The sequence below is a fragment of the Convolutriloba macropyga genome, chromosome 2 (genome assembly GCF_964194025.1).
Source record: "Convolutriloba macropyga chromosome 2, txConMacr16.3, whole genome shotgun sequence".
In the NCBI taxonomy this organism is placed as follows: domain Eukaryota; kingdom Metazoa; phylum Xenacoelomorpha; order Acoela; family Convolutidae; genus Convolutriloba; species Convolutriloba macropyga.
The window spans coordinates 43,178,504-43,198,691 of NC_134469.1; the positions used below are offsets into that span (position 1 = coordinate 43,178,504).

At 34.5% G+C, this 20,188-nt stretch overlaps 1 protein-coding gene across 3 annotated transcripts in view; it reads left to right on the plus strand.

Moving 5' to 3' along the window:
- The window catches only part of LOC142335287 (uncharacterized), a 40,206-nt gene extending 20,366 nt beyond the window's left edge, over positions 1-19,840 (plus strand). For all 3 annotated transcript variants that reach the window (XM_075383724.1, XM_075383725.1, XM_075383726.1), the window contains 3 exons: positions 15,681-15,965; positions 17,759-18,031; positions 19,379-19,840. In XM_075383724.1, coding sequence (XP_075239839.1) covers positions 15,681-15,965; positions 17,759-18,031; positions 19,379-19,805 — 985 coding nt within the window. In that variant the 3' untranslated portion in view covers positions 19,806-19,840. The remainder of the gene's footprint in view (positions 1-15,680; positions 15,966-17,758; positions 18,032-19,378) is intronic.
- The last annotated feature ends 348 nt before the right edge of the window (positions 19,841-20,188 follow it).

Consider the following 20,188-nt stretch of genomic DNA (forward strand, 5'->3'; position numbering starts at 1 on the left):
GCAATAATCATAAGGGCCATTAATAAAAAATCAAGTAATGTAGGGGTAAACATTTTGGATAGTTTGTGAACGTAGTTTTGAATTGAGGATTTTACCACGGGTTGTTTGGGTCAATTGTTTGTTTGCATAAAGGGCATTTAGTAGTTGTGAAAGTCAAACACTGCAAACAAATTGATTTTTTTGGGTGTAGGCTTTTGAAGTGGCTGTGGCAAGTGGATATCTCTTTGATTTCTTGACAAGAATCACACTGGAAATAATGGCAATGACTGATTGTATAAATGGGAGTTACACAAATGGGGCATTTAGTTTGGTTCCAATATTTAAATAATTCATTTCTACAGGGAATGCAAGCAAAATGGGGGGGTTGACCGTTTGGATTTTTGTGCAAGTTTTTAAATTGACGACAAGGGAGGTAACAAATAGGACGTTCGATTTTTGGGGTTGAGTCAATTTGTGGTTGCTGAGATAATATTTTCAAAAGGTTTCCCATTATATGGATAAATCAGAGAGATCTGGGTATGCGACTTCTAATCCATGGTGTTCAAGTTCGTTGGGGATAGTTACATTTAGATCTGCAATAGCAAAAAAGAATTCCAGTGTTTCTCGTTTGGATAGATGTAATAATGATTAATGGTGCCTGTGCTTAGGAACATATAAATTATTTTGATACATGCTTTATATTGTATAAAACAGATAGTAAACCATCTTTCTGCTTTAACAATTTTAACTTTTTCCTTACCAATGAACAAAATCATTTTATTTTTAACAATTTGGAAAGAATTGAGGGAAAAGGGACAAATTGATTAGAAAAAAAAAGAAATAATGAGCAGGGAAAAAAATTATTTTTTTTTTGGGGAGAGAAAGTTATGTGAAACAAATTACTTTACTGAAGAGCGCCCAAGTTGACTGGGAAGTGCTCTTCGATATCAATGAGTGCAAGAAAGAATTCCAAGTGCATCATTCCCATGGTGACTCGAGTAGAACCCTCACATCCACGCTCGTAGTCTGTAAAGTGTATAATTATACAGGGTTTAACCTCTGCTGTGGAAGTTTCAATGAAAGATCTCTCGAGGGACTCTACTTTGACTAGGCGCTCACCAAAGTGGAACAGTATTATAGAAGATCTAAATTGAAAGGGATTTTAGAACCATTTAAAGCTTGGGATATATTTATAAAGAATGTCCAATAGGGGGAAGATGGTGTTGAGGTAATGGTTCCATCAGTCCAAGTGTTTAAATATTCAAAATGGAGTATAAGTTGTGGGATTACTCTGTTGCTTTTTGTCGTGACAAATGATTTTTCAAAAAATTGTATTTGTATAAGGCAGTTTTGGTATGAGAAAATCATTGCTGCTTTTAATTTTTAATAGTTTCCAACTCTTTAAGGATTGAATCGTTTTGGCAAGAATCAGTTTTTTGCATATCAAAATAAATATTGTGAGGTACACAGTTTGGATTTTCTAGAATAAATAGGAAGAATTTCCAATGAACTGAGAGAGGATTAATATTTATTAAACAAATTTTTTCACTTTGGATTTCCTTGAGCGTTACTAGCATAGTAGGTACAGGAGTTGGGTATGCATCAAAAGATCGTTGAATTTTTTGTAACTCTACAAATTTATTGTTAACTGCAAATATCATAGTTTAGAATGATACCTAAGCAATGTAGATTGGATGTTGTACTTGAAATACCGAGTTCTCTTTGAATGCTAGAAAAATGGTGAATTCGGCAAACTGAGGATGAGTAATGAAAATAGTTAAAAGTCTGTAAATATTTGTCATGGGTTTTTTGCTAAAGTCATTATACTTATAGCGGAAAAATATTATACGGCTAATAGCTCAAAATTTTGGTTTCCGATTCTGATTTGTAAGTTTCTATTAGTTAAATGAATCATGTTGCTGATCTAGCTAATTTGGCAAACTATTAGGGTTGAATTGTGCTAAATACACGAAATAATTCCAATACAACGAGTGAGGGGTTAAAATCACAGTATCGTTTTCCCAAGTGTCCCAAAACTCAAAATTTATAACAATTTGAGGGAAAATGTCTCCGTGATTTTCTTCAAAGGTTTTCTTTATTTGATAATTGTAACAAGTCTATCTTGAAACAAAAAGTACATCAATGGAAGCGTTTTAGTTGTTAATTAACTTATTGTTCTTCATTTCAAACTATGTATTAAAGTATGTAAATAAGAATTTTTTTAAAAAAAGGATAAAAAGGAGTGTCAATTATTTCTAAAAACAGGATTATTGACAACGATTGATATTTATAGATAATATATCAATCGGGTTCACTGTAGCAAAATCGGAGTAGGGGAAGAGTGCAGGCAATAGCTAGATAAACATAGTTGGGATTACATAGTTGAAACTGGATTATAAGAAATAAAAAGAAAGAAAGAAATTCATACATGTCTCTCAATGTTGAACTTACAAGAGAATTCAAAATCTAGTAATGTTTTTCTTCAGGTGCTTTGAAACAATTTCGTATTCGATTTCAATGTTTACAAAAGTAATTGTGTCATCAAACAGGGCTCTTATCAATGAGAAGTATTGAAAATTTGAATGTGGTACATCCAGATCAATGATGTCACTGAAGTAGAAAGATGCAACTCTAATAGTTACAGTAGTTTTCAAGGCGGAAATACTTGAGGATAATATTTGTCCGGTGTATTGTCCAAATCGAATGAATAAAGCGTTAGGCTGTTTTATGAATTTGGGCTGCATAACATAGCATCCTTGAGGTGTATCTAAACAAGATATTAAATAACTTACAGAGTCTAATACAAATAATTTTTATTATTTTTGAGACAAATTATTTTTTTTTATAAAAAGGATGATTTTTAGTCACAGCTTTAAGGAGGTGCCACCACACTTCGAATGGTTGCATCATTTTGTGGTTGTGGTTGGTGTGACGCCAGACTTGGGTATTCTGCTTTATTATTTTCTGTATGACAATGCTCATCAATTTTATTTTCTCTTGGTTGATCCTCAACGCATTTGTAAATTTTTTCTATTGTAATGTAAGGTTGATAATTATTAAGCGGTAAAAAATGATTGTTGTTCTGTGGGGCCGACGGTTTGGTTTCGTTAGAGAATACCGGTGTAAAGAACGATAAGATACAAAGATTATATGTTGCTCCTAATAGAATTTTCCAAAAACCCATTGTTTTGTTGGATATTTTGTGGATTTCGAACGCTCTTATGATTGTAACAATTACATCAGTTAAGAATTTTATGCACAAGAAACAAGCAAAATAAACTCCATTTTTTTCCAGATAAAAAGTGATGATTCCAAAAGAGCCTTTGAACTGGTCTGTAAAAAATGTAGGTGAAAGAAGAGAATCTAGATAAATTTGTCTGTTAATTCACATTGCTGACGCATAGATATCTTTTTCAGAATAGTCTATGCTTCTTCCTTCTAGAACTTCTCTTGAAATTTTTGTCAAAACAGATTTTGAAGTTTCCGAATGCAAGATATTGTCCCAAAACGATTTAAGTTGATTTGGTGCGTAAATTCCGGCACGTTGCGATTCGTAACCGGTAAATTTTGGAATAGAATGAATAACTCTTGAAGAGAATATTTTTGGCGGTTGTAAAGGAACAGGTGCTGGCATCAAATGGTACCATGAGTTTTCATTATCAATATCTAATTGGTAGGCATTTTTATAGCCTCCAACACAATCTACTTCATTTGCAAATGGGCAGGTTTGTCGAGTAATTGGGTCGACGAACATTGTCCTACCATCATAATGAATAGGAATTCTATCATAACACTGTTCAAGAACCTGAAGTGGTGATATTCGTTTTGGACAGTGGTACAGCCAACCTATGCTACTATCTGTGTCTAAGAACATCGAGCGGTTGCCGGTTAACATGTATCCAGCTAAACGATTATTTTGGATAGCCTGCATAAGTATCATTTGTTTCTGAGTTCGATCAAGTTTGCATTGCTCTATGACCAAACCTTTCCATGCTTGTTTTATTTGCATGTAATTATGATATATGACAAAATCCATTTTTACCGCAAGGTTAAGATCATAGTCTAACTTGTCTTTGTCTAAGTGTTCCCATGCAACAAAACCATTGTCGGATGTTCGGATCTGTTCATCTGAAGGCTTCCTATTAAACCCATTTACACTTAGGCTATTGTCAGGTTCAACACAAAGTTTATGAAAAAATTGTTGAGTTTTTGTTTTATAAGGTTTGCCAGTCTTCATATTAAATCCGCCTTTATAAGAAACATATAAAGAATCTAAACTTGTTCTGTAAATAAATTCTGGTTTTCCATACACTTTTTCTTTTTCATCAATTACTCTAATTTTTATGTCCATTTCAGGAGGAGAATTCGTTCCTGGTCCTTCATAGGGCGTCTCCGGTTTTTCATCACTCACTATGAAGTACTGTACGTTACCAAGTTCGTTTTCATGTTTTAGCATTTTTGCGTTTTGCGAAAATCTTTTAGTAACAATACAATTTTCCAGTGCCTCCCAATTGTATGCAAAGGGGTCGAGTGATATCGAATGACAACCTCCTTCTGAGAGGGCACAAGGAAATTTTAGTCCTTGACTGTTATAGACAGTTCTGTCATTAAGATCAATATCGAGTACAGTTTCTTGCATCAGGGTTTCAAAAGAGAAGTGTTTAATTTGAACACGATTATCACAAGATGTTGATGAATCACCTTCAATATCAACTCCCTGGTTTTTACAGGAGACAGTTTTTATTCCATGTTTTATGTCAATTTCCATGTCATCATCGTCAAATTCGGTAACAGTAATTTTTCCAGTTTTATTAGCATTTATGCATTGTTCGGGTGAAACAATAATATCGTATGTTATTATTGGAGCGCTGTGTACAATTGATGAATGGGAAAACATACCACAATTATAACGAATGAGCAGTGCAGTGACTTTGCACATAAGAGCTTTAACAAAGGTCCGATAAGACCGTTGATAAAGTGTTACATGTGTATCAACCATCTGAATGTTTTCGGGTGTAATTTTGCAAGGAGAAACTTGTGTTAAAGCATGCATTTTATTTTCTTTCATTTTAGAACAATCATAATGAATGACCCTAAGTTTGTTAGATACGTCATTATTATCCTCAAAAGGAGGTCCAGTAGCGTTAATAACTATAGAAAGAGTACAAAAGTAGAATAGACTCATAAGTAAATAAGACAAATAGAGATTTTCAAAACAAAGATATCTTTTCATCCTTTTTTTTTAGCGCTTCAAGTCGGGAATTAAGGCTATGAGTTGTAGTAATAGGCACTGCCAGTAAATGTTGACTGGATTTATTGCTACCTAAAACAAAGTTAAGTAAATCCGGCTTGATAGCGTGATGGCGGCTTGGCCGAGCGACTAGAAGTTCGCCTATTATTATTATTTTCTAAAGTTTGTAAATTAGAAGGTCCTTGTTCCGATGTATTAGGGCGGAGAAGACTTAAATTAGGGTCTAGAGGTATTCTAGAATTGTGCTGTGGGCAAGGAGTTGAACTTCTTGTTCGACTACCGCTAGGCAGGTGTGTTTGGACTGGAGGTGGGTTGTCACGACCACCTGAACTTGCTTCGTTGAATCCAGAATCGAAATCGGTAGGTGTTCGGCCAGGGTCGAAGTTCTGCACAGGGTGTCTCTTCGCATGAAATTATCCACGGGGAAATATTCGGTGTTAGTGGGGCTTTAGAAGAAGAATTTAGTCAAGGGACTGTTGAGTTTATTCATCTTTCTTGTCATTAGATTATTATTAAATGTGTCACAATTATTTTTATCTATACCATATTCTAGGGTTTACTCTGGTATAGTTTCAGTAGCTGGGTAGTACTCGATTAGGTGGTTTCTATGAGCGACCTTCCTGGTGGCCGGGTTGCTATCTAAAGTTAATTCATAGTTAAGATTGGTTAGTTTTTTTCTACAGTATAAGGTCCTGATCTTAGTTCATGTAGTTTTTTTGACTTTCCTAACTCAATTTGATGGTTTTCCATTAGAACTTTTGGTCCAACCTCAAGTGGTTTGCCTAATTTGTGTTTGTTTCTATGTTTATGTGCGCGGTTGTTGTTTTCTAAGCTCTTTTTATAAGCGTTATAGTATATTTGTTTGAATTGGTTTTCTCGCATAAGCAACGAATTGTTAATAGTCGGTTTTAGAAGTTTGTCAATTTCGGTGTTTTTTGAAGTTTGCAAGGTATGCCTGTGAAGAGGCAGGTCTTTGCAAAACTCGGAAGAGCATGTGAGTTGTGAGTTTCGTAGGAGTCCTAACTTAAGTGACAGAGGTATCTGTGGTTTTTGTCCGAACACAATTTCATAAGGAGAGATTCCAGTACTAGCATTTGGAACCGTGTTATGAGAAAAAGCAAATTTTGGTGCCAGTTCATCCCATTTACCTCGAGCTTGTTCTAGAAAAATTCGGAAATGTGCTCCTAGATGTTTGTTTTGGATCTCGACTTTACCATTAGTCCAAGGCGCATAAGCAGTTCGAGGTGCGGGTGTTATACCTAATTCATAAATGTAACTCGCAAAATCTTGGTTCATGAATGCCGAAACCTTATTATAAACAAGTTTTTATGGTATTCCAAAAGACAAGATGAACTTTTCTAAAGCTTTTATGGTGTCTACTGCGTCTGTGGAATGTACAGGGTATACTTGAATGAAACGCGAAAATAAATCGACAATAACTAAACAATGGTGTTTACCGTTCGATGGAGGATTTAAAGGTCCTTTGTGATCAATATGGACCGTATTAAAGGGGAATGGGACTGTATCAGTCCACTTTTCGAGAAGTTTCTCGTGGATGTCTCTCCGTTTTTGTTTATTTTTTTGGCATTCAAGGCAATCAGCAATTAGGTTTTCAATCCATTTATACATTCCGGGCCAATAAAAAAATCGTTTTACATTAGCAAGTGTTTTATCTAAACCCACATGACCTGACAGTTCACAATGAGCTAGCTGAAAAACTTTAAAGAACAATGACAGTGGTACACAAATTTTTAAGTATTCAATATCTGGTTCGTCTTTTTGTTGTTGAATACATAAGATGTTACCTACAAAACTCAGTTTCTCAAAGTTATTAATGTACGACATTATGGCTTTAGATTGTCGGAATTCAATTTTCTTTTCATCTTTTTTATTGTTCGTCCTTAATTGGCGAATTTGTTGTATCACTTTTAATTGTTCTTGACAAATTACCGATGTATTTAAATCAACTTCTTTAGAGAAGATTGTCAGTTTATCGATGAGTTCTCTTGCATCTTGTATTTTTGTATTTTCGGGATATTTTTTTGCTAATTCGGTTTTGTCTATACAAGTGCTATTTTTCACGAGAAAAACTTCATCGTATTCTAAAGGGAATCTGTACTCCGAGTCTGTGGTATTAGTTTGATCCATGTAGAGTTTGTCAAAATCTAATTCCGGTGACTGGTTCTCATTGAACAATTCAAACTCCGAAATTGGGTCAAAATTTTGTTCGGTTATCCCTTCATCAGGGTAGGAATCAATTTCTGTATAAAGATCAGACATTTCGTCTTCCTCCTGTTCTGATACAGGGGTTATTTCATGTTTGCGGTGACGCCTATAGTGGTTAATTGATGAACCATACGAGAAATCTTCCGAAATATTGTTTATTGAGCAAAGTCTGTTTTGATTATTGTCGTACTTTTGCTTTACCATTTTGTCATTTTTGAAAATGAATTTGTCGATACCCGTTATGCTTTGTTTTAGGATTGGAAAAAAATCATCTGCTGGTCCCTTTTCATTATCACGCAAAATGAAGTATTTTTCCTCGTTACCATGCTCGTCGTAAAAACTAATGTCTTTTGGTATCTTTTTGTGTTTAAGTTGATACTTGTCCACATCTTTAAGTTTTACATTGCGACTTAGGATGTCGGGAAAAGCTAAGTTTTATCCTTCAGTCCAAATAATTTTCAAGTTCTGGAATTGAGAAATTACTAACTGGTATCTAAAAAACCTGTGAGAGAGTTTTCCTCTTCTATCCCATAGATACATTAAAGGCTTATGGTCTGTGTACACATATACGGGATGGGGAGAACCAATTAGGTAATGCTCATAAGTTTGTAATGCCGATTTTACACCGCAAAGTTCGCGTATTGTGGTACTCATTTTTTGTTCCTCTTTAGTGTAAATTCTAGAATTAAAAGACACTATTCGTTTCCCTTCCGGAAATTCTTGAACGAGAATTGAGCCTACTCCTACAGAAGAAGCGTCTACATGCACGTGGAAAGGGTGTTTAGTATCAGGTATTGCTAAAATAGTATCTTCGCTAATTCTGTTTTTAATGTCGTTAAACAGTTTTTCGTGTTCCGTTGTCCAAACAAATTTAGTTTCTGTGCGGGTGAAGTCATAGAATGGTTTGCAGTCAACATGCAAATTTTTGATGTACATGCTGTAAAATCCTAAACAACCTAGAACTCTCATGACGTCACGTTTGTTTTCGGGCGACTTGAGTGCTTTTAAATCTGCTACTCGCTTCTTGACTGGTTGTATCCCATCTTTACCTACTACGTGTCCCAAGAACTGTACTTTCCTAAGGAAAAATTTAGTCTTTTCAGGTTGAGCTTTCAATCCTGATTTCCTTAAAAGTTCATGGTACTTGTCAATTATTTCAAACATTTCGGTTTCATCTTGCGCTTGCATGATGGTGTCATCAATGTAGGTTATAGCTTGTTTTTTTCTAATTAATGGTGCAAAATGGATAGTCATTATACAACTGAAGAAATTACGTAGACCGCATAGACCATAAAATCCGCGTTCAAATGTGTTTTGCTTTGGACCAATTACAAAACTTACCAGTTGCTTGGTTTCCTCAGTTAAATGAACTTGGTTATAAGCTGAACAGAGATCACTGGTTGTGAAGAAATTACCTTTAAGTCTAGTTAATAGGCTTCCGATTGGCTCTAGTGGCCATGAATATCGACTAAGATCTGTTATTGAATTCAAATATCGGGCATCTATAACCAGTTTTACTGTTTTCCCCTTGGGTAGGATTATGATTGGATTAATAAATTCTGATCCCATTTCTTTATCATTACCCATTTCCCGGATTATACCTGTTTTTCACAGTTGTTCCAAAAGGTTTTCTAGTTTTTCTTGATAATGTAATGGTACTTTGGAAGGTCTCTGTTTGGTTAAAGTTGAATTTGGTAAAAGTTTGACAAGAAATTTTTGCTTTATCTTTCCAACATCGTATTTGTGTTGAGAGTAAACGTCTTTATTTTTAGTTAAAGTCCTCAGTAACTTGTCTAAGTTTTCGTCCTTGATATCAGCTTGACTGAAATCAAATTTTTTGAGAAACGCTTGATCGGTTTTGTCAAATCTGTTAAGTTTCTCTTTGGGAAGTTCAACGGGTCTGATGTTTTCATCAGTTGTTTCTAATTGTGGCCTTAGATTCTTGAGGTCGTCGCTAAAGTCTGTTTCTAATTCGTAGTTGTTGGTAAAATCTTGTTGCCTTTTTCGCTTTTCTGTTTTCTTTTGTTTTTCAGGAGTTTTGCTTGCAAAGAAATTTTGAATTTTTGAAATTTTTGGACCATGTTTTTCAGTAACATGGAATATTTGATCCCAATTAGTGTCACTATTCATTAGGTGGTTTATGAATGCAACGTTGTCAACTACAGAAAATTCTGGGTCTTGTCTATTTTCAATGTCTTCTAAAGTGTGCCCAATAGGACCCTTTTGGATGACAACCTTGTTGTTTTGAGGATTGTTTAGCCTTATTGGTAATTCCTTTTCTTTTCTAAAACACTGAACGTTGTAAGTATAGATTCCTTGAGCTTGCAGTTCACTTCCAATTACGAAGGAGGTTCCCTTTCTGAAGAATTCATTCGGAGATCTAATTGATATTACTCGAGTTGATTTTGGTGCTAATGGTAGTTGCTGGTCAGGAGTTACAATTTTGTAAGAGCTAATGTATGGATAGCTTTTCGTTTGGTATCTAGATAATGCGACGGCTACTTCAGAGTAAGTTTTTAAATCAATTTTTGGAGTGGTTAGGTCAATAGATTTTACTGTAGATTCAAGGAAATCCATTCCCAACAAATTCGGCTTGCAACCATCTTTGGCTGAAACCCATGTGGTAACTTCCACTTGATACTTTCCTTCAATGTCGAAAGAAGTTTTGAAAGTAATTTGACCTAGAAGTTTTAGTTTCTCACCATTAACCGCTAAAGTATGATTTTTTGAAGCTTTCATCTCAATGTTCTGTAATTTACATAGTTCAAGATAAGTGTGGTAATTATTTTATAGAGCTTGATGCTCCTGTGTCCAATAAAAACTGTGTTTCTAAGCCGTTATTTTTATTTTTGTCTCCGACGGATTGTTATAAATTAATATAAATATGCGAGTAACTTGCTTTGTTATCAGTAGTGTTTATGAACGGAGACCTGTCTAGTTTAAATATTCGTCGTTGTGATTCTCATTATTGTAATAGTCTCTGGAAGTTTCACTGGTAAAGCGCCCTTCACTGTTATCTCTTGAATGAGTATAATGGTTTTGTCTAGTAGGTGTCCTATCCCGGTCATGGTCTCTACTCCTATCACGATATCGATTATCTGATCTTTGAGGACCGTTGCTTTGTCTATCCCTACTATTTTGCCTATTGTTATCTCTGTAAGAGTTGTTTCGATGGTTTTTTTGTCGTTCCTGTGATCGGTTATCGTAAGAAGATGATCGGTAATTGTTTGAAGAGTTTGATGGGTACGGTGATCGATCTCGGTAGTCTGATCTAGAGTTGTTTTGATAATTGGATTGATTTTGGTTATAACTATTTCTCTGTCTGTCCCTAGAATTTCGATTGTCATAATTGTTTGATTTGTAATTTTGTTGACCTGGTCAATGGCTCCTACTACGTTTATAATTATCTGTGAACTTTTCTCGTTGTTGAGGTGGGCTTCGGTTTTCGTTTTTAAAGTCCTTGTACTTAAAGCAGAAAGCTATTGTGTGACCTGAACGTTTGCAAAACTTGCAGAATCTAGTCTGGTTTTGTTTGAATCTGGGATTGTCGTTGTTGTATGTGGCGTTTATTTTATGATCTTTCATTAGATTTGCAATTTCTGTGAGTTGGTTTTTTAACCCTTTTATTTCTATTTTATTGTCGATAATATTTGAGGCAGTACCCGCGAATTCACTGCTAACAGAAAAGTTTAAGTCTAGTCTTTAGTTGGTACATGATCCTGTAATTGTTGCCAAGTTGTAGCTGGGTTTTCTATTAACCGCTGATGTGCCTTTTGCTTGAGTGCAGGTGGCGTTAATCCTCTTACAAAGTACTCCATACACTTAGCGTTACGCTGGTCGTTGTTAAAATCTGGATCTGGCCATACTTTTTCAACTGCTTTTGTTATTCGGTGTGTATAGCTTTTTATCAATTCATCTGGTTGCCTTTTAATACTCTCGACTTCAATTCTTTTCCTATACTTGTCTTTTGCATCAGTAAAACGGGCAATGAACTGATCTCTAACTTCGTTCCATGCTAAACCTGGTGCTAAGGTTTCAAACCATTGGGCTGCGGGCCCACGCAAAACCGAACCAAACAACGATTTTTGTCTAGCGTCGTATGCTGAGTGCAAGCCAGCATCCGCAGGATCTCTTGTTCCTAGTGAGAATTGGATTTTTCTTTGTATTAAACTAAAGAATTCCTGGGCATCTTCAGATGGATCTAAACCTGTAAATTTCTCTAACGCTATGTTGGGGTACGCAACAACGTTCGCTGCCATGTTTTATTTTAGTGTACGAAAAGAATATTTTATACGAAAGTATTATTAGTTTTGGGTAATTAGTGTAGAAAATATTTTTGTTATAACAATTAAGTAATAAAACGCTAATACTAAAGTAGAAAGTTGAACTGTTTGTTTTGTAATATGAATTTTATTTGTTTAGGACCGTTTAATGATTGTATTTTAAATTCAAAGTTTTTGCCGTTATCAGTGCTAAAAATTTCAACCCAAGAGTAAATATCGAATTCTTCAACGGTAAAATTTAATAACTAAGGATAAGTGCTTTCAGAGTGTTTAAATTCAACAGAGTATTGGTGAAATCTGTTTATTTTTGAAAATTTAATTTGTGTGACAAATTCTGTTTTTATAAGTAATTTAACTCTATCTGGTAAACTCGGATGGTCAGGAGAAACGTTGGTGTATTTGGGTTTAATGATTTCTAAGATTTGTAAACCAAACGGGGAAATTCTATTTTGGTGGCTCATCCACACACAAGATGATAACGTTTATGCTAATTCTATCACACTGTTCTGATTTCTTAGAGCACACAAAAGTTCATTAAAGTTTGGGTTGGTCCACTTGTAAGTTATGTAGATTTCAGTTTCTGTTTCGCTAGAAGAGTGATGGTAAATGCATAAAAAGTTTCTGTTCTGGTCATTTAAATAATATGAAACTTTGCCTATTTTGTTATGTACTTTAATACTTATATTTAGATCTTGAACGTTTACTTTAACATATGACATATAAATAACATAGAACAATTGTTTTTGTTGTTTTATTAATGTATTTTTGTATGAAATTACACAGAAGACAGTATAAAAACGTTTAGTACGGGATGTTTAGTACATCAGTAGTAGCATTTTTGTAGCTATTATTGTGTTTAAATATTGTTTCTAAAGTGCTTGAGTCTGTTAATGACCGTATTTTAACATGAGACAACAACTTTTCTATGATAAATTTGTGTACAAAATGGGTTAAAATAGGCTAGTTTACGCTCTTTTAATTAATTATTGGATAAATTTTCTGCGGGAATCTCGATCACACTGTTTTTAGTTTTTAACAAAGTTAGTAAATTCTGAAAATTAGGGTTCTCAGATGCATAGGTTATATAAAAATTAGCTGGGGAATTATGCTCAAACACGTAGAAAATAGCTACAAAGGTAATTCCGTCAGTAATAAATCGTGTTATTTTACCACTTCTAGTGTTTTCTATTGCTGTTAGATTAAGATGTTCTACAATAACTATTCCAGTTTGGTCCATGCACTGTTTAAAACCTCTATTGGTGAAAATGTTCGTGTGAAAACGGCTAAACTGGGGAACTTCTCATCAATTTATGTTATTTCCAGGCTACAAATCTGTGTTGGGGGGATAATATAATGTAAAATTGACGCTAAATTGGCTAAATTTTGTGTAAAATTGATTAAAATTGGATAAAATTTATGTTGTTACAGCTTAAATCTGATTAGTTTCCCTTAAATTTTAATAAAAATGACGTTAATTTTGTTAAATTCTGGTTAATATTTGAGAATTTAGGTCAAAATGATGTTTATTTGGTTAAAATTTGATTAATATTACCCCACCCGGGTCAAGGAATAGATAAAACAGAGTGAACATTCAACTAAGGAAGGCTTATATTTAACCAAAATTGGGTTAGTTAATGTGAAAACGCAACAACATGTGCTTAAATGTGTAGAAAATTAGATATAAATTACACTAAACACGTATTGGGGGGTGAATTCTGGTTAAATTTACGTTAAGTTGTTTGAAAATTCTATATTTTGGTCAAAAAATCAGTAAAAATTAGACATATGTTACTCCAAATATGATTTGGGGGGATGATTTCTGGTTAAAAATTGGCTAATTAGTGTGAAATTGCTAAAATTCTACTGTGAATTTGGTGAAAATCGTCTAAAGTTTAGTTTAATTAGGTGTTGGGGCGGTGAAATTTGGATAATTTTTGGTTATTTGGAGTGCATATGCTAAAATTTAACCATAAATTTGGTCCAAATTGGGTCAGAAATAGTCTAAACAAGTTTTGGGGGGATAAATTCTGTATAAATTTCGATTGTTTAGTGTGAAAATGATAAAATTTAAGCATAAATTTGGTCAAAATTGGGTTAGAAATAGTCTAAACAAGTTTTGGGGGGATAAATTCCGTATAAATTTCGATTATTTAGTGTGAAAATTCTAAAATTTAAGCATAAATTTGGTCAAAATCGGGTTAGAAATAGACTAAACAGGTTATGGGGGGATGAATTTTGTATAACTTTCAATCATTTAGAGTGAAAATATTAAAATTTAACCATAAATTTGATGAAAATTGGGTGAAAATTAGGCTAAATAGGTTTTGGGGGGATGAATTTTGGTTAAATTTTGACTATAAAATGTGAAAATACTTCAATTGTTGTATAAATAAACTAAAAATCGGACATATATTACCCCCACCCGGGTCAGAACAATTTTACAAGAGCAAAGAATCAATTGCCTGTTACTATTTTAATGTAAATTTACTGTATTTTGGCCGTAAATTTGATATAAATTACTCTATTTGTTTGTCTATTAGTGTGCTTTCACTTCTGTGGTAGTGGTTATTTTACTATTTTAACCCGATCGGATAGAAAAACAAAAATTCAGGCGTGATTCTTTCCTCTGGGCGCACCAGTTATCAAATTTGACTGGGCTGCTACAGATCACACAATACGGGATCTCTTTATGTATGCCAGTCAAACTTGACAAAAGATATAACAAATCGAAGGCAAAGATATATGCCTAAGACCTGTCTGTGCTGTAAGTCTCAATTTAAGATTGTTGGGGGGCTGAAAAGTTCAATTAATTAAATAGATAGTTTAAATGAACAGGCTTACACTGAGTAGTATTTAACCGGGTTGAGCTGTTACTTGATTGTGTTGTTGTTAAGTGAGTGCGTAGCTGAAACTTCTTCAAGTCGGTTTCTCGTAAGAATGTTCTGTTTGAAAATTAGAAAATGTTCTTCTAAGTTAGAAGTCTTTTATATAATTTCTTCTCTGTTTGAATTTTGAAATTTATTTTGTAAGAAAAATGAAGCAGTTGTCTGCTGCTGGTCGTTGGCTCTGTATTTTGTCTCTCTAATTTTATTCCGTCCCACTTCGCTGAGAGAAACAATTAATTCCTCTCAGCTCCGTTTGGGCCGATAGGGAGCGAATCACAAACTCACATTCATAGTGAGGTGCTTCTTAATTTTCCTATTGGCCGAGAAGGCAAGAGAATTAACTCTTTTCTATCTCACGGAAAAATTATTGAAACTCCAAAAAATAATAAAAATCTAAAAAGCTGAGAGCATCAATTATTGATTTCGTAGGCGCCTGTTTTCTGCTTTTCCCCTCTTCTAAAACCGCAACAATTATGGTTTTCCGGGGGGCTTTTTATGAGACTCTATTGTCTTTTCCCCTGAAGCAATCTGCTTCATCTTTATTGAACTTGGGGGAAAGATCTGCATTGCAACTGTCAAAAGCAGAAGTAATTTAAATCAAAAGAAACTGTGGTTTTACAAGCCGCCTACGTTCAACAATGTACATTTTCTATCCTGGATATAAGCGAGGAGATCCAGGCCTAAAGTTGTGTTATTAAAATGAGTCGAACTGAGTTGTTTAAATACTTGTGTACTGGTAGTCTTAAAAAGCGTTAGTTTATTTAGCGCGCGGCGAAAGAATGGTTAATTAGCGCCTAAATACGTTCGCTCTAATGCGGGATTAATTATCCGTTCATTTGTAACGGCTCTCGTAATACTACACAATATAAACTTAGCCTAGCAAAGTCTCGCTAAACGCATCTGTTTCAAAAAAAAATCATCAAGATCTCGCATGTTTTGTCATGGTCTATCAAATTTTCTATCAAGTTTCAGTGAGTATTTTGCTGAGCTACTTCAAGCTTTTCTTATGCACATTTTGTTTTTGGTGATATTTGCCGATCTTGCGACACATTTCAGCTTTGGTTGCATGTCGGGACCTCCTCTGGGAAGTATCTTATACACTTTCTCTGGAGGAATGTTCATGCCTCAGTTCTCTTCTGGCATGCTAGCTGTGGCATGTGGCATAGTGTCCATATCCACCATCTTTTCCACCTCCTCATCCTCTACCACCATATCCACCGAAGATAGCAAAAGTCGGTTTGCTAATAGGACTAAATTTAAAGTACCACCACAATTCAACGGATCCACCAACTCTCTCTCTGCTACTACCCATAGTCAATACAGCAGCTTTGAAAACACACTGTTTGAATCATTGCCACCATTGCTTTGTTAAAAAATTTGTCATATACTGATAATCAAGCATTGTTGCACTGTTTATAAAAAAAACATACATGCTTAAAATCAAGTATGTAAATAGCAATTTTTTGAGCCTGAAAGACTTGATATTTTAGATATTAAAAAAAATTTTTTTTGTTCCCACCCTATAAATTTAAGGAATGAGCACAGTACTGGCCCTACATTTTTGTTCAGTCTCATCGTTGCTGGATCGTTCATTTTTGCAAAAAGAGAAACTAAACGACCCATTTGTATTTATATTTGATGCAATGAAAGAATCGATTGATAATTTTGATCATTTTTGAGGATAACTTCAAAATAGTATATTTAATATTATATTTTTTATTTTATTTATACCTAAAACCGTTGACCATTTTTGAGCGTAACAAATGACCATTTTGGACACCGGTATTTTAAGGCGATGGTCTTTTGTGAGAGGAATGAGTGATAATGGTGAATTTTATACACGTGTTTGTTGACAAGATGTTGAAAAATTTGCTGCATATTTTGCTAAATTTGTGTTAAAAAGTACCTAGAAATGTACTGAAGTTTTTCAGCATATTAGGCACAATCAGTCAACACTTTCAGCACATTTCCACACACCGCCTTGGGAACCATTTGTTGCGGTTTACTTGCTGAATAGATTTTTGCCCTGAGTTACAACATCCAACATATACCAATTGGTACGTTGCTCCACCATTGCTACAAAATTTCCGGATCAATTCCACTATTTAAATCGCAGTAGATCACTATTACGGTTATTTAACTTTGGAGCTTTCCTTAGGTTTCAAAAAAATGCAACCAAATATCTTAAAACGTCTTTTAAAAATTTTTTTGGTCAAAAATGATCACCCTCTTAAATACAGCAGCCTTTTGAAGCAGTAGTTCTGAGGCAGCTCAGAACTACTGCTTAAAGATTCTGGTCAGACACGACCGTCTTCTGAATTAATTGTACAAATGAAATACTGATTGACGTTGATCTTTTAACATAAACGTTGACATAACCATTGAGCATTTAAAAATACCAATAAAAACTCAGCGAAATTTTGAAAAGCTTGCGAATACTGGCCAAAAACAGACAGTTCGCAATAAAAATCTATTATTTTAAAAGATAATCAATTGATTATTAGGTTCATAAACTTTTAGTCTCCTTTTTTCTACTTTTATGAGGCTTTTTCAAAAAGGAGACCATTAAACCTACATTCCAATTCAACTCCTGTGGCATAATTATCAGCAATGGTTTGCTTGTATTCTTATCAATGATGATTAGTCCGTTTTTGTAAAGAAATATCTCGATAATAACTAATGAATTTCTCCACAGCCATAAAAGTTTGCCAATACTGACATTAAACGGAGTTAGATAGAGACTCTAAATCCTCCTTTAGACCAAACAGTACATTATAGTAGTAAATATCGCGAGCTGATTCCCATGTTTTTATTCAGGCAACTAACATTAAATTTTTATATATGATTCGTTCAGGATATTTGCAGTATTTTTGCAGTTCTATGCTATTTCAGTTTTCAGAAACTCTAAAATCTCAACAAAAGCAATTTTTCTCACGTACAAGAGTTTGATTTTTTTTCATTTTATGAAATTATAAGATCTTCAGCTGTTTTTTTTCTGAAGTTTGCATCATCTAAAAAATGGATAATGATAATAATATTGCGCATTTTGTATCTCATATTTTTTGTCGTTACACAGCAATTCCGTACCATATCTGCAATGATCCAATCACTAGTGTTGTTTTTTTTTAATCGAGGATATCACTGCCAGGACAGGTGTGGAGCATCGAGGAATCCCGGTCCCTCTTCGACCACTGGGCATATTTTAAGTTTGTTACGAAGCCCTACTTGATTGTCGTGAGTTTGTTGGGTATATTAGTAGCTGCTCAGGAGCTGTTCTTCGAAGTCTGTCTCTCGCTCTATCTACACGATCAGTTTGCGATGGATACTGTTCAAATTGGATGCATGTTTTTGGCTTATAACATGCCAAATACAATTATGAATGTGGTTTATGGAACAGCTGTTGACGAGTAAGTATCCAGCTTATGTGATATACTAATCGTTTTTGAATAGGATATGATATGTTTCTAGGTTCTATTGTGTTTTTTTGGAGTCTCGAGTGCTATTAATTAGCGTTTTTTTATTCCGCTTAAATTCTGCTCATTCCTTCCCAGGGTAGGTCAAGACCCAAATTTTCCACTGATCAGACTATGATGAAGCGGTTATGATTAGACTATATTGGGTTCAAAGCAGTTATGATCAGAAAAACCTAGTCTCGAAAATGTTTTCAGCGGCTGTCAGCGCATTTCTTACATAACTTTCAGCAATTTCAGCACATATCTTATACAGTTTCAGGCACTCATCTATCTCACTTTCGACGCTGACCTTAAACAATTTTGGAAATTTTGTTTGATTTTTTTTCTGCTTCTGTATATACAGAAGCAGAACCAGAGCAAGACTAAACAACATTGCGCTAGAACAGTCCAACTTAAAAACAGTTGGAAATCTACCAAAAGACTCTTGAGATAGAGCAGTTATTGCAACTTGAGCGTATAGACAGAACTCTTGATTGAATGAAACAAGGTAGCCTAAATATAATTGTCTTCCTTTGGTAAGATAACATGAAACCGTGACGCTTTTTAGTTTTTCTGTTTTTCAAAAATTTGAATTATCATTAAAAACAACGCAGTTTTTTTATTGCTGAATTGCTTTATGAAAATGAGGACATGCTGACTACGTTATAAGCAATAGTGCGGAATAAAATTGCACATAAAATTATATAAAATTATATAAGAAAGGCACTGAATCAACTTAACTTGAAAACTTCACAGGTGCTGAGAACTTATAGGACAGGTGCTGATAAGCTGCTAATGTTTTGCAAGAAAAACGTTCAATTTACGTAAGAGAGGCGCTGAACCCGTCGAGTTTCATTTTTTCACGTGCTGGAAATATGTAAGAAAGGTGCTGAATCAAATGCTGATTTTATGTGGGAAATGTGCTGAAAAATTTTTCAGCGGATTCCGCACCTATTTGTCAATTTTCAGCGCAATCACCACAAATCTTACATAATTTTTGCACATTCAGTGGATTTATTACAAAAACATCCGGTTAAAGCTGCTGACCCCTCAAACTGGGTACGAGCATCCACTAAAAAGGGACACAAAAAGAGTATCATATATAATTAGGAATTTGTTACACATTTTCTGGAGTTGCATCAGATGGAAAAATTTTAGTATTTTAGTACACATTTTAGTAGTTTTTTTAAACAACTCAACTTTACCTGAATCAAATGTTAGGTTCATACCGAATGTTTGACAATTTAGTAGAGCATGCAGCGCCCTATATTTGTGAATATATTGGAAATTTTGTTTTTGTAGAGGCTATGCCATCCCTGTTACAATTCTGACAGCTTTTGGATTCTCGGCGTCATTTTTTGCCCTATTTCTGCCCCATGTGGTACCATCTCTCAGGTGTGCAGCCTTTCTCGCACCCTGTTTCTCCATAGCCGGGCTATTCTCCGCAGGAACTTTCGTGCCCGCATATCTGACATACGAGAAGATAGCTCAATTCTACGGATTTCGAAACCTAGCACAGATCAAGCTATTGGTATCAACATGGCTGAATAATTTATTCTCAGTGGGAGCCCTATTAGGGGCGATTGCCATTAGCGGACCAGTATATGAGACATTAGACTTCAATTTGACATGTTTGGTCATATCACTGTCAATGTGTTCAGCTGCCATTGCGTCTGTAATTGTTTTCCACAAAATGAAGTTGCTAACTAAATTATACTACGTGGAGTAGTAATATATTTTATATCCATTTAATTCCCTTCATCACATCTTTTCTCTACTTTGAAATAAAAAACTATCAAAAGTTATGATTGGAAAAAGATATGGTATGTTTGCTGAGCTAAGTTTACATAAAACCCTATGATTACTACGAATCATATATGATTTCGTATGGTTGCTAAGATCCTTGTATAGTTTCTACCGTGAGTAAAAATTAATGTAATCAAGTATAAATAGCGGATCTTTTCAGCAATTACACCCCCTTGCAAGAGGGGGGCTATTTTTGAATGAAACTTAACCGAACGCTTTATGAGCCAATAAGAAATGACTAATACCTTACGACGTATGCGCATACTATGTTAAAATGAATAGAACAAAACACCCCCATGCTATGGC